This window comes from Ctenopharyngodon idella, chromosome 23 (genome assembly GCF_019924925.1).
Source record: "Ctenopharyngodon idella isolate HZGC_01 chromosome 23, HZGC01, whole genome shotgun sequence".
NCBI classification, from domain to species: Eukaryota; Metazoa; Chordata; class Actinopteri; order Cypriniformes; family Xenocyprididae; genus Ctenopharyngodon; species Ctenopharyngodon idella.
In genome coordinates, this window is record NC_067242.1 from 19,754,283 (window position 1) to 19,769,383 (window position 15,101).

Below are 15,101 nucleotides of genomic sequence, written 5' to 3' on the forward strand. Positions count from 1 at the left end.
TGCTGTATTTTATAAAAAATATATATATATATATATACACACACACACACACACAGTATATTATACATATATACATATACATACATATATATATAAGCAATGACTACAAGCTATTCTTTATATATTTTTATGTTTTGGTGTTTCTTTTAAGTAATTGCTTAATATTCTTTGTTTATACACTACATTTATTAGCTTAAACATATTTTATTTGCTTATTACATATATAATTATTAACGCAATATCACTAATTACATAAAATAAATATTAATTAATTAATAAGAAATTAATAAATAATATTATATATTTATTAATTATTGATATACACACACCTTTATTTAAACTTTTCTCTCATTTGCCTTGTATGTTTTTAATACTTCACCTCTACAGTGTTAAAGACGATTTTGTAAACAAAGTTACAAATAATTTAATTGATGACAGTATAACAACATTGTTCCAACATGCTTTTAGGTGTGTTGAATCGAACCGTTAGTGGGAAGAGGAACATTCTTGGAGAGAGTGAGCAGTCAGCTTTTGGGGGAGCTGTCGTGTGTTTACTAGAGGAGAGCAATGCAAGAGTGAACGAGAGAGAGAGGGAGGACGGAGTGAGTGAGTGAGGGAGGGAGAGAGAGACAAAACTTTTCAGTTTTAAAGAGCGAGAGGAAGCGTGTGCTGGAGTCCCAACCATGCAGGTAAAAGCCTTAGCTAATTGCTTTAGTGTTAATTAAACGATGTTGACGCCGAATTGATCAAGAAGTTGCGATCGTGGGGGCGATGCGGATCTCATCGCGTCCTGAGCACGATAGATAATTTGATGCATGGCATTTCACTGCGAATATTTAGTTGGATTTCGAGTGTTAAAATCCAAACTTTTCTGCCTCGGTCTCTCATTTTGGCCCCGCCACCCCCTTTCGCTGCTCGTTGTGTTGCACGTCGCTCTTTTCGAGCAGCAATGCGCTTCATCCATCGTTAATTACTGCGTTCTACAATTATTAAAACACACTTATGATGCTCAATATCTGCATTATATACTGAATGAAGAACTTAGACCGCCAGATGAAAGGTAATGGGTTAGATAAATGCCGAAAGGGGACGGCAAACGGCTTGTTTTTAACATCTGTATGAAGCAACCCAAATTCATTAATTAAATAGCTTAGTCGATGTAGGCCGCAATTTCCGCTGTGTAGCGGACGGCGGGCGGGGGATGTCTCAATGCCCGACCAACAGGCCACAATCAGGGGGGCGAGGAACTAATCAAGCCCGAGGTTTTACATTTGAGAGGCGAAAGCCTATTTACACAATTCAATTAGCGCAATAAAGCAGACTTGGGCTGCAGCATCTCGACCGTTGCGAATGTTTTACCGTGTAATTTATTCTCGCAACACTAATTCTGTGTCTTTGAGAAGTTTGTGGGCGATTTGTGGCTAGATACGCGATACATAATTAGTTGACCAATTTGTTGAGTGTTGTTAGCTGCGTTAGCCATGTGAAGTGCCACGAATGTTTATGAGAAAACGGCTTCTTTTGTTTTAATATCACCCTTTAAGTAAGAAATCGTTCAAATCAGTCGCTTTGCAGCGATTAAAGTTGGAAAAAGGGGTAATTGGGGCAGGAGACTGCAGTGCAATGCACTTTAATGGGGTATTTGTCATGATTACACTGGAGTGAGAGAGAGAGAGAGAGTGTGTGTGTATGTGCGTGTTAGCGAGGCAGGCTAAAGCTCTTCGTTTCAAATTGATTCAACAGCACACGGGTCTTGCTAATTAGGCTGTGGGTTAATTAACGAAATCATCAAGAGTTATGGCGGCCATATGAGCTCGCTGTCGAACGGCAGTGTCCCGCGGCGTGTGGGTTCGTCTGTCTTTGACTTTTAGGAGAAGTTAATAGTACTTGTGTTGAGGATTCAGTGCATGTTTTCAGTCTAGCAGGGAAGCTAATTGGCGTGGCATTGTAGCACTGTTGGCATTTGATGTCTGTTCGTTACTTGACAGTGGCATGAAAAAACGAAGCCAGAAACGGTGTAATTTAAATGATTTTGCATGCATACGCGAAATGAAGTCGTTTAGATGTGAATTAAGATGTTTATCTATGATCTCGACGTATGTGTTATTTATTTATTTGGGTTATTGTTTTAAAGAGACATTACTGTCATTAACATCCCATGGGATTTTCACCCATTATCTGTTATTTACAGCCCATGTCGCCTTGTTCACAAGGGGCAACATGTTGACAAATTTCACCCACATCAGCATATTATAAGACTAGTCAAGGTCAACATTTAGGCCTCCTCTGACGATAAATAGCCTAGTTATTGCAGAACTGATAAATGCATGCATGATTTCTGCTTATCAGATTTGATTAATATGGAATGCCTTAAATAAAGTAATATGCATTCAAATGAATGATTTATAAACAGGCCACAAGGTATCGGTGATCCAGATTTGTTATGTTGTGTCTAGCAGAAAGAACATAACTGCATTTGTGAATCAGATTTGATGTCTTGGTCTAGTACTGTTATAAGTGCATAGCACAGACTGTAATTCGTATGGCCTATATAAATAACTACAAGTCGCAATGTCAGACCTTATTGTGAACATGCTGGGATAGATGAAAGGGGTTGTTGTTGAGTGATATGTCCTAATATTACCATGCATGGTATTGTTTTGTTTTGGTAATGTCAACGTGTACATCAAACTCAATCAGATAAATGAGTCAATTGTTGCATTTCTTAAAGCATATGTTAGAGTTTTGATGATTAAGCTTATGTGAACTGATCAGTTATTTTAGAGCTGACTGACTGACAATAGATATAATACATGCAATGTCACAAAGAATGTTATTGCTTTAGACAGTGTCTAAAAAGTCTATAAATCTATACTTATTCTAAGTGTAATCTCTTCATTTTTATTAAAAAAAACGTCTAGTTCACACAAAAATGAATATTGTCATCATTTACTCATTTCATGTCATTCAAAACCAAACCTGAATGACTGACTTTTTGCTGTGGAAAATAAAGATAAAATATCTGTGTTTTTAAAGTAATTTGGGTCTAATGTTGTTTGCATAAGACAGTCAGGCATACAGGTTAGGAATGACATGAGGATAGTAAATGATGACAGAATTTACAGTTTTGAGTGAACTAACCCTTTGAGACTTTAGCTTTGAGAAGTGCTGCACTTCATGTATTTGTTAATTTTTATATTACTTTCAGATTTCACTGATGCATTAAAGGCACAATATGTAAATTTTGGCCACTAGAGGTTGCTTATTCAAAACAAAGGCGTAGCTTGATTACGCCTTGATTTTGCGTAATCATGGAAGGTGTTGTTTTCGCGTCTACAGCCGGTGGAAAAGAATCCGACGGGACTCGGGAAGAAATATGGATGAGCTAATGTATTAAAGATTTATTAACATTACTGTAGTATGAAGCAGGGTGTGGCTGAAAGCTGTTGGAAAGGAACGAGGCTGCTGGAGCGATTGCTAATGAGAGACGAGTGCAACACACTGCTCGAGAGCAGTGGAGCTTTTATTATGCTGCAGATGTCCGCTTCTTCCGGTCATGCGTACGTGGGGTCACGCAGCGCTTTCATGTATCATGTTAGATGCATGTTAGATGTGTGTTGAAAGTTGTTATAATGCTAATCTGTGTTCGCTCGGTGGCTACTGTGAGACTCTTGTTGCACACTGCAGTAAGCTAGATCGATATTAGGCATGGTAAAACATGGTACTCACGGTAAATTAAGAAAACGAGATTTAAACAGTAAGACTTACCGTGTTGAGCTATATAACAATGATTAGTTTTCTGTTTATGAATGTATCCAAACAGTTGCTCACCTGTCTAATAAAACACATAATATATTAAAGCGTCTTTGGGTTTTTTTTCATGGTTTCTACAAAATAAAATCGAGGGTAACGCGGGTATGATGTCATTGATAGGCGACGCACGAACATGGTTCATGTCCTAGTTAAAATTGCTTATTTAAATGTTATTGAAAACATTATAGAATGTATAATTACATACTATAAAATATAATTTAAAAAATTTTGTGAATTCTGAAAATAAATGTGTAATAAAATATTTGCCTTACTTAGGTCTGATAAAATATTATTGCATATAATAAATAATACCACTTTTTTGTTACAGGAGGAGCCAGGAGAAACTCTGGGAGGTGCCAGTAAGAGGGGGTCAATGTGGTTATGCCCTCTATGTCAAGAAAGTCAACCAGACCGTGAGAATCTCTCTCATCACCTTACGGACAAACACAGTGTCCTCCCTGCTTGCCTTGATAAGTTACTGGATATTGTGAGTATATTTACAAAGATGGACTGTGCTTTTTGGAAAAAAATGTTGTTGTTTTTTTGTTTTGTTTTTAACGAAAGTAATGACATTGGTTGTGTGTTGTCAGTGAAACTATAAGCTTACACAAGTTTTTGTTTGCTTTTAAAGTAAATGATTGGTTTCCTCTTTTCATAAGGCTGCTCCAAAGCACTCTTCCATTGCTGAAGATGAAGAATCCAAAGCCCAAAATGATGCAGGTGAGTTTTGATCATCTATAAAAAATATTTTTAAGTGTTTGCATTTGTGCCACAGAGATTTAACACTATCCCAGCACTGAGATCCTGGGTTCCAGTGTTATTGATACCAGGCTTAGGTTATGCACCACTGGACACACAATTGGCTGTGTTGGTGACCACCTTGCTTCAGTAGTTTCCATGGCAATGAAGCACCTGTAGGTTGTAGCCTACTGAGTGTGGCCCCCACTAGTATTCAGTTTTCATGCTGACTCCTGGACGTGATGGCTGGGAGAAAAAGAGTCAAAATTGTTGCTAATTTTTTACATTTTACTGGTTGTTTTTAAATCCAAACAATTGATTTTTGTTCTATATTTGACATAAGGGTTTTCAAGCTTTTTAAGGTGAGGGATGGACCGGGGATAAACCGAATGTTGCAGTTTATGTCTGCTCTATGATATTGTGTATAGTTTCATTTTAATTTATTTACCTATTCTATGATATTGCTCAAATAATCATCGATTTATGGATTCATACACATACATTACGATTCATCTTAATACATTTATTATTACCTTAACTTTGGTCAAATGGTCACTAACATTGAATTTTATTTTTTATCGATTCATTAGATGAGACCTCTCAGCAGAAACATTTAGAGAACACAAAGTCCCCCTCAATGGCTTCCCAAAATGAGAGCGAACCTACAGATGCAGGTGACAAGGGTGGTTCTTCTCAGGAAAAAGAGCTGGATGAAGAGCTGGAGGGAGGGAGAAATGAGGAAAGTGACATGGGTGGCCTGGAGTCAGATCAGGACAATGTGGAGCAAACTGTAAAAACATCAGAAGCTTCTATAAGCAATGGCAGATCCGTCTGTAAAAATAGTGTAGCTTCTGAAGGTGATAACCGTCCATTCAAGTGTAATGCGTGTTTGGAGTCATTTCCCACTAGAACGGCTTTGAGTGTTCATTATAATTCAACCACCCATATTCAGAGGATGAGAACCGGGACGGTGAAAGACAGTGACTCAACCCCTTTTCTGGCTAGACCTTATGTCTCCAACAAACCATACCAGTGTGCCGTCTGTCGTGTCTCCTACAATCATGCCATCACCCTGGAAAGTCATTTAAAATCTGTGTTGCACCAGAGTCGCAGCAGGAGCGCGGGGAATGCTACTCCTAGTTCCACTGCAAATACAGGAACTGGAACCATGGTTACAAACTTGGCTGCGACCACTGTTGGAAGCACCACACAGTTAGTTAACGCCTCCACCAGCAATTGTGTCACCCAAGCAAACCTGACTCCATCAGCAGTAACGACCAAAGACGGAGAGCAGGTGCAGCCTCAGCTAGCTCCCTCATTACTTTCTTCTCCGGTGGCCTCCGCACAAGCCATGTCTGCTATTCTCACTCTCCTGACTTCCAGCCCAAATTCTCTCCCACACTCCATTCTTCCTCCTCTCTTTACGACTGGGACATCTGCAACACCAGGGGCAGCTACCCCGCAGCTTATACCCCAGCCTCAGATGCTCATGCCCCTGGTGTTGAATGGACTCCAAACTCAAACCCAAATACAGGGCCAGAATCCAGAGTCTCCAAACCAGCTTTTGCAGCAGGCAGTGCCAGTTCTTGGTCTCAGTGCTGCACAACAGGCTCTCTTGGCCCAAAGACTCAGTGGCTTACAAAGTCAGTGGGCTGCATTTGGCCTCCCAACCACCACTCAAATGAGTTTAGAGGAGACCAACAAGACAGCGGACAAGGGTGCAGACTTGAGAGTACACAATGAGATAAAAGTAGAGCCTTGCAATCAGCAAATGTCACTAAAATCTGAAGAGGATTGGAAAATTGATGGGTTAAAAAAAGAGATCTGTATTAAGGTTGAGAAAACACAAGAGCAGAGTGAGAAGATAATGGATGACGGCACAACATGTGATGAAAAAGAGCAAGAAGAAAGTGAAATGGAAGTCGAGAGGACCAGTGAAAAGGTGTGTCAGGGAGATGATGCAAACTCCAAAGTAACTGAATCCTCAGCGGCCTCAGTCTTTCGGCGTGATAGTTTGTTGTCATGTGTTATGGATCCAAACCAAGGTCTCAGCCATACACATCCCGTTAACAGCTCTGGCGCTGTTAACTGTACTTTTCGTAACACTAATTTTGCCTTAAGAGCTTCAGGCCATAGAAGTGCTAAAGATCATCCACTCTTGTCTTCAGGACGGTCTGTGCTCACTGAGTTCCAGTCTCAGGTTCTGTGGGCCTTTTTAGAGTCACGAGATGATGCTGAAACATCTAGTCCTCAGCGGGAGGACTGTGAAGCCCTCGGCAGGGAGGTAGGGCTAAGTGGAGAAGAGGTACGCAAGTGGTTCTTAGACGCCCGGCAATCCAAAGATAGGGAAAGATTAGACAGCTTCCATGATGAATTGGACAGAAGTATGGAGGAAGAGGAAGGTAATTTAATGATAGATGAGGGTGAAGATGAACACAGTCCATCAGCGACAGGCAGTCATGCCATTGACCTTTCCAGTAGTGCAGAACGACACAGGATTGGTAAGGGCAGCCCTAGAGAATTGCTGTTGACATCCGACTCTGAAAATGAAGAGTTCTACACGTCTGTTATCGTGACTGATGAAGAAAGTCAAAGCAGCTCTATGAGGGAAGAGTCAGGCAGCCCAATCAAACAGTCTTCACAGGTAGAGCCAACAGCTGAAAGGTCAAGTGGTGGTGGAAAGGTTCTTCGTTCTACTACAGTCTTCCTCTCGGATGCAGAGGATGAATATGATGATGAACAGAGTATGAAAAGGAAAAAAAGAAAGAGTGAGATTGACAAGGAAGAGGTGGAGATCAAGCGAGAGAAGCAAGATGTAGATCTTGATCTTCAGTTGGAAGCGCAAGCTGACCCTCCTACTCCTCTTTCAGTTGCAGTTGATCACCAGGGTGTTCCAACTGGCATCTTGCAGTCATTGCCCCTTTCCCTGTCATTGGCTCCACTTTCCACCCAGTTATACAGTCCATATGTACTCTCGCTTCCTTCATCAGTTATTGGGGTAGGTGTTTCAGAAGGAGATCGGGGTAAAATGACCTTTTCAAACACTCAAGCAGTTACTCGAAGTCCAGGAGCAGCACCTGCAACCACCTCTCTTACACACTCCTTCTTATCTAACGGTAATGATTGCGAGTCCGCTTTGGATCTAAGCATGGGGAAAAACCACAGCTCTACAACATCATCAACATCATCTGTCTCCCCAGCTAACAAGTCCTCCATACAAAAAAGTCATTTGCTTGATGGTCTGGGATTGAGACCAGCGACTGTTGGGGTTCCTACAGATGGAGGTCTCATCGTTGTTCAGGTGAAGCCAGATCCTGCCATTGCTTCCAATAACAGTACTTTAACTAATCGCAATAATTTGGCTAAGACTAGCACTGTGTACATGAGGGCAGCTGAAAAGGTTAGCACATCACTCATGGAAAGGGAAAAAGAGAAGGAACGAGAAAAAGAGCGGGAGCAAAAGAGGCCAAAAGTCAGACGGTTCAGGGACATGAGACGGTCCAGGACCATCATCCATGCTGATCAACTTGATATTCTCTATGGATGTTATTTCAAAGATCCAAACCCAGGAAAGCATGAATTTGAACAAATATCTGAGTGGGTAAATCTTCCAAAGAAAGTGGTTCAGATCTGGTTCCAGAATATGAGGGCTAGGGAGCGAAAGGGAGAGGTCCGTTTTATCAGTGATGGCACTTTGGCAGGCTGTTGGGAAACCACTCATTAAGTTCACCTGGCCACTCTCGAAGCCCATATTCTCAACCCCACCTAAACCTAACCCAAGTCCCTCCACCGGCTGGGTCTCTGCAAAACCCCAAACTGGAAATGTTCCTCCAAAGACAGATAAGGTGAAGGAGGTCAAGGAGCCCCCAAAAATTCCCACTCAAGGTCCAAGTAGACCAAATCAGACAGGCTCTTTCACCGTTGTGTCCACCAGTCCTTCATTAGTTCACAAGACCAAAACAGAAGCAACACCCATTACAATGGTTAAAATAGCTCCCAAGACTGTGGCCACTCCGGTTGCAGTTCCTCTGCTAGTCAGTGGGATTCCTACATCTCGATCTGCTCCGAAAAGGAAGGTTGAAGAGGTACAAGCCGAGTCAGACCGTACTGATGATGATGACGACGATTACCGAGGAGGGGTCGAGTCTGGGACTACCAGCCACATGGTGCCAAAATTGTCCCCTACGCCAATTAACAAATCTTCTGCCTTGGCATCTCAGAAACACAATGGGCTCAAATATTGGTCTCAGAAAGGTCCATTCAAGATCAACACCCTCTCAAGAGAACAGTTAGGCTTGAGCTCACAGCGACCTACACCCACTACCACCACGCCCACCACCCCATCCCCTGTGACGGTTACAGCATCCTCTGGTCAAAACCAAAAAGAAACAAGTTATATGCTGCAGAATTCCACCCCAAGACGACCTCGAACTCACCTGAACTGTCTTCAGCTGTCCATCCTGCAATCATGCTACGAGACATGTGCTCATCCTAATGCACTGGAGTGTGAGGCAGTGGGGACAGAGCTTGGGCTTCCACTGAAGGTTGTGCAAATCTGGTTCCAAAATACACGTGCCAAGGAGAAACGCTGGAGGCTTCAGCAAGAGAAAATGGTAAGGGCATTTTGTCTAATGTGGCAGCTGTTTTCATGTCTAATTTTAGTATTTTGCTACAATGTCATTGGCCTTAGAGCTGTCCAGATACTTTCTCATGTTATAGCATGTGCAGTAGACTAAGGCCCGGTTTCAGAGACAGGGCTTAGTCTAAGCCAGGATTAGGCCTTAGTTCAATTAGGTCATTTCAATAACTTTTATAAACATGTCTTAGAAAAAAACATTACTGATGTGCATCTTGAGACAAAACAATTGCATTGACATATTTTGAGATATCTCAGAGCAGGTTTCTTGCAGTTGAAACAGTTCAAACATGCATTTTAGTCTAGGATTAGCTTAAGCTCTGTTTGTGAAACCGGGGGTGAAAGTGTCATCTTTAATTCATATTTTATTAATTCCGTTGACATAGTGGTGATTCCTTTTAAAGAAATAATTCATCCAAAATTTACTCAACCTCATGTCACATCAAACCTGTATGCATTACATTTTCATTCATCTCCTTTTATGTTCTTTTACACAAAAGGAGATAATTTAATCAGGTTGGGTATTTAAGTGCTTCGTTCATCCCCAAATGTAAGTAGTAAAACGTGTTCTGCCACTTCTCTCTTGTGCGCCATCTACGCTTCACGCAGTAGGTGGCACTTTTTACTTTTTTTACTTATTTTTCTTTAACTGTGTCCCAATTCAGAGGCTGCATCCTTCGAAGTTCGCAAAGGTCAGACCGAGCATTGTTAAATGGGATGGTCTAGCCTACGGAGGATTGCTCTTGTTGCCTACAACTGTGACGGCTGCCGTTGATGAGCGGCAGTAACGTTTGTACTGGACTTTTTTGAAAGTTATATTCAACTGTCTGAAAACAAAATACATTTCTAAATGTCACCTTGGTCCATTTATGTACACAATAAAGAGTATAAACTATATAAAGTAAGATATAAGTCAGCAATTGAACCGCCTTAAAGTTTTTTTTTTTTTTTTTTTTTGTATCATTAGATCTTCAAGTAAGGTGAAACCCAATACTTGCATTTAAGTGTAACCCAGCATTTTTTTTCTCAAGAAATCCTGTTGTCACCGGTGCGCAATGAATTTTAGGGTAGATTAGGCCGTGAAGGATCCATCTGTTGTATACTTTGTTGTCCAGGAAACGAAGGATGCATTTCGAGGCCGCATTTAATTAAAGCCTTTGAATTGGGACAGCCTTCACCCACCACTGTGATGCAATCAACTTTTGAATGTGGCCTTTGAAGAATGCAGCCTCTGAATTGGGACGCAGTCCTTGAATCTTTTACATTAATGCCTAGAAGCAGGTGATTGTTTCCGCCACCTCCTGGACAGGAGTGTATGGCGCACAGGAAAGTAATGGCAGCTGCTATGATTTCACTACTACTATTGCTTCCATTTCTGGTTATTTTTCATAAAAACTGGAGCACTTAGACCAGGGGTCAGCAACCTTTTTGTCACAAAGTGCCATTTTTAAGTTTGAGTTAATCACTGTGCAACAACCCCCCACCCCCCATAGGTATAAATACATATAAATATATTTTAAATATTCACAATGGCTTACATAGAAATATTAAATATTTCTGAAGCAATTTGTCATTTAAAAAGTTGTTTTTAAATTTAAAATCTTTTTAAATCTTTTTGTTTTTAGGTATAAATTAGACTTTTAAGAACAGATTTCCAATGGATCTATTTTCACTTGGTCATTCATGCATTTTTACTGATCAGATAGCTATCTGTTTTGTTACACTTGGCAACATAAGTGTGTCTCCACAAAACGAATATAAATATAATCTTCAATTCCCGCACTATATGCAAATTCAACGGAGTTCACGTCGATGAAAGCAAGATACAAGCTTCATTTTATTTATCATCAGCTAATTTCAAGATCAGAGATTGCACTGGTGAGATAATTTACCCTCGGTTTCACAGACAAGGCTTAAGCTAGTCCTAGACTAAAATGCATGTTTGAGGTGTTTTAACTGAAAGCAACTTGTACATGTAAAATATGTCAGTGCCATTGTTTTGTCTCAAGATGCACACCAGTTATGTTTTTTTTCTAGGGAACGTTTATAAAAGCTACTTAAATTGAACAAAGGCCTAATCGTGGCTTAGTCTAAGCCCTGTCTGTGAAACTGGGCCATAGTTTCAATACTTTTAATGAAGATTTACAACAGTCAGCTACTCCTCTGCGGCGGGCCGTATCTGTGGTGATGCGTGTTGCACTAGCGCTGTCATATCTGGCTAACGGAAGCCGTTATAACATGCCTTTGCATGTTTATTTTTTACCATTTTGGGAGGAGTAAAATTTACATATGTGCTTCAACAACCAGATGCATTTTGTCCAGTTGCATCTGGAATGCAAAAAAATGCCGTCTTTTTCATTTTTCACGATTAGATAGCTATCCGATCAGAGAAAACACATGAAGTGACCACGTACGCATGAACGGAGTTTCCACATGCATCAATCCTTTTGGTGTCTGTGGAATGCTTTAATAAGACTCTATTCACTTGATTGAATATCTCCGAAATTTCTAGCATTAACTATGTACAGCGGAACAAGCTGTAAGCTGTCAGTCAGTAACTTGTCTGGTCACGCTAATGGTTTGTCAGAGCTGCGTGCTTTCATTAACTTGAGCAGTTTAATTCTCACACTATAATATTTATAACTCCTTAATAAAACGAGCTGTTACTATGAGGAATGATTACCTCAAAATGTAGATCTGTATGCAGGTGCGAGGTACTTTATCTGAATGAAATACATACACCTCTCTCGCTTTTGCTCACGTGCCAGCAGTTACCCCTCTGCGTGCCATAGGATGCCGACCCCTGACTTAGCCTGTGGTCAATAAGGAAGTTTTGTCTGTTTTTATTGATATTGCTTAACATTTTGTTTTTCTGCAATGAAATGAAACTGACATTGTCATTACATCTTTACACAGTCGCCTAATCCCATTGACCCTTCCAAGAAGGTAGATGTCAGCTCGGGTAGCTACCTACAATACAATGCTCTCCGAGCCAACCGTCCCATCCTGCCCAAACCTGTACAACTGACAGTTGTGGAACCAACTCCAACATACACCATCGGCCAGACGACAGGCCGCGAGACTCTGAGAGGCAAGTGCGACGCCTGTGGGGTTGAATTCGAATCCAGGGCTGCAGCACGTGACCATGTCTTCTCTGCCCGACATCTTGCCACTCTGAGAACCACTAACTTTGGTCAGCAAGCATCGTTGGTCAGCAATGGATCTGGTACGGGGTCTACTGGTTTTGCCAGCCAGTCTTCTACCCCATCACCAGCTAGCAGCTCCAGCTAAACAATGAATTGGAGCTGGTGTAGTCTGTGGACCCACTAGACTTGTTGGCTTTCAATAGACAGAAAAAGGGTGCTGGTCTTTTAAGCTAATGTTCTTTTGAGGCTCTAAAATTAGAGTGGGCCCAGATGACTCTGGCCATCTTCACTCTCTCTCCTTGGATATCAGCGAGACATTGTTATTACACAGAGTCTTTACTTACAGGGCTCCTTTTAATGACCTATTGCCACAGCATCATTTTACTATAAATAATCTACTGAAATGGTAATCATGGACATGCTAATGCTTATGTGATTATGGTCCGTTTTTCACAACTTCATCTCGGTTCAAACTCCTATTATGTTGGGTAATATTCTACTCACATTTACACATAACACTTTGTTTGATTGGGAGAATCTATGGTAATGAAGCACCCAAAAACTCAACCAAAGTGCTCTGGGTTGTCAATTATGTTTGTGGTACTGCTTTTGCTTGAGCCAGGGTGGTCTTTAGCCTGTTTTAAAGCCTATATAGAAGAGTCGTTTCTAAGCTGATTTATCTCAGATAGTCTTGTTAATTCAAAGAAATGTATTCTGTAAACAGAAGTTTTTCTTCTGGCTCAGTTGAAAGAAGGCTAGACTATGCTAACAGTTGATAGTAATGAAATAGTAGAAATGACAAATAAAGCAGAGAATGTGTAGTCTGGAATAAGGAGAATTTGGGAGAGTGTTCTGAATCCAGACGCATTAAAACGAGGACGTTAACAATATGAAAGCTATTTTTGAACAACCATCATGACAATCCTATAGTCATCAGCAGAGCTCTCGTTGAACGTTAAAGATGTCAGATGGTCCTCATACAGCACTTTGACCCTTTTTAAAGTCTCAAACATGTTTTTTTTTTTTTTTTTTTAGGTTTTCGTGTTCCGCAAAATAAACAGTTTTGTTGTATGGTAAAATCTTACTGTATGTCAAACTATAATGAAGTATTAATCAGCTTTTAATGTTATTTTTAAAGAGTTTGCATTGCACATAGTTAAAACAGACAAAAAAAAAAAAAAATGGATCAGACCTAGCCGCTGTGCACGAAGCCAAAGTCAAGTCTGTACTCACACAATTTTATATGGATTTGTGGAACATCGAAATTATGTACCTTATACCCTCAGATAAACCATTTTGTTTGGTTTGAGTTTAGGGAGTAACCCCAGCTTGTCGATAAGAGTTAAACACAAAAGTCATTTATTTATGGTAAAAGCAAAAGCATTTTAGAATAATGGGAGAGAGTTGTCATCTTTTTTTCTTGTTCTTTCATTAAGCATTTTGTGTTTTTGCAAACCGAGTGCTCATACTGAGTAGATTCAAGTATTTTTCTTTAAACCCCACCTGGAGAGAAGACAGGGTGCTTTAGTGGACCTGGAAACTATTCATCAGGGCAACAGGAGGTGTGATTTGAAGGACATGAAATACTAAAGACGATTTTCCTTTTTGGTTTGTTTTGTATATTATTATTGATACTATTAATACTTTAACAAAATGCAAAACTAAAAAAGATTTTTTAATGAACTATATTAAGAAAATGATATTCCAAAGTTATTCTTTCTCTTGCTTTGTCTCATTAAAGAAACCAAAAAGCAATCTTGATTGGAAGTGTTTGTAACGCAAACCACAACGGAGCTCCCCTGCCTTGACACTTTGAACTAGTCCAGGGTTTAAGCATGAGCTACAGTTAAATGCATTTCCGACAACTCAACTTGGAACACTTGAAGTTCATTGAAACATTTTGTTTTCAGTATATCCCAGCAAATACAAGTTGTTTTTGTTCAAATTAGTGTCAAGTAGCTCATATGAAATGAACATGGACTTGGTTGTAGTGCAGTGCTACAGGACGTGGGATCACATGGTGTTGCACTGTTCAGAGTATATAGGTAGAAAATGGAGAAATGCTTTTATATTATCTTTTCACTTTTTCATTGACACTTGATTATCACTTGTTATAACTGTACTACTTACTATTTTTCAGTACTTTCATCACTTTTGATTATTATTGATTCATAACGGTTTTAATGGCATCTCAGACTTTGAGATGTCATTGATATGAATATTGAACGATAATGGTGGCAGTCTTGTTATGAAAAATTAGAATATTGATTAAGCTTGTTTTCCCCTCAAATGTACCTTCATTTTGTGTTGGTTCTCCTTTTTTCTTATGCAGAAAACAAATAAACTGAAGTTCATGTATTGATGTTTCTCTTCATTATGTAAATTACCCTTAGAATTTGTATTTGTAGATATATTAATATTTTATGTTTACTTAAGTTGCATATTAGCAGCACTATTTATTATAATTATTATGGACCATTCTGTCAGGTGTTCGGCTTCAGTGATGTATAACTTAATGTGGCAGTCAAATGAAAATACCGAAGTAGTAGCCTACTCGTTAGAGATTATCAATATTCATTTCTCATAATGGGTAAAACAAATACACAATTTCAGAGGCCATGGTTTAAGTTAAGTTGAAGATCTTGGCATTCAAGTGTATGCATAGTAGCATTGTTGCCAGATCTCACTTGAAAAGCAAGCCCAATATATATATATATATATGTATGTAAACCCTCTATGGTATAGTGTTGCCTCCAGGCAACAGTCTA

The 15,101-nt window shown here is 39.8% G+C and overlaps 1 protein-coding gene across 5 annotated transcripts; it reads left to right on the forward strand.

Moving 5' to 3' along the window:
- The first annotated feature begins 518 nt into the window (after positions 1–518).
- Positions 519–14,691, forward strand: zfhx2 (zinc finger homeobox 2). 5 transcript variants are annotated; one of them, XM_051882784.1, is made up of 6 exons: positions 519–689; positions 4,142–4,300; positions 4,473–4,533; positions 5,142–9,164; positions 9,853–9,980; positions 12,104–14,691. In XM_051882784.1, the coding sequence occupies exons 4-5, from the start codon at positions 8,238–8,240 to the stop codon at positions 9,973–9,975; spliced, it is 1,050 nt and encodes a 349-aa protein (XP_051738744.1). In that variant the 5' UTR covers positions 519–689; positions 4,142–4,300; positions 4,473–4,533; positions 5,142–8,237; the 3' UTR covers positions 9,976–9,980; positions 12,104–14,691. The 5 variants fall into 5 exon arrangements, 3 of the variants coding, with proteins under 3 accessions (XP_051738744.1, XP_051738745.1, XP_051738743.1); XM_051882785.1 differs by having other exon boundaries at positions 9,853–9,976; XM_051882783.1 differs by lacking the exon at positions 9,853–9,980 and having other exon boundaries at positions 522–689.
- The last annotated feature ends 410 nt before the right edge of the window (positions 14,692–15,101 follow it).

Excerpts from the sequence above, each read along its gene's own strand:
- zfhx2 (XM_051882783.1), top strand. The coding sequence starts at position 8,238 with ATGGCACTTTGGCAGGCTGTTGGGAAACCACTCATTAAGTTCACCTGG. Across the intron at positions 9,165-12,103 it reads GGCTTCAGCAAGAGAAAATG|TCGCCTAATCCCATTGACCC; the intron begins GTAAGGGCATTT and ends ATCTTTACACAG.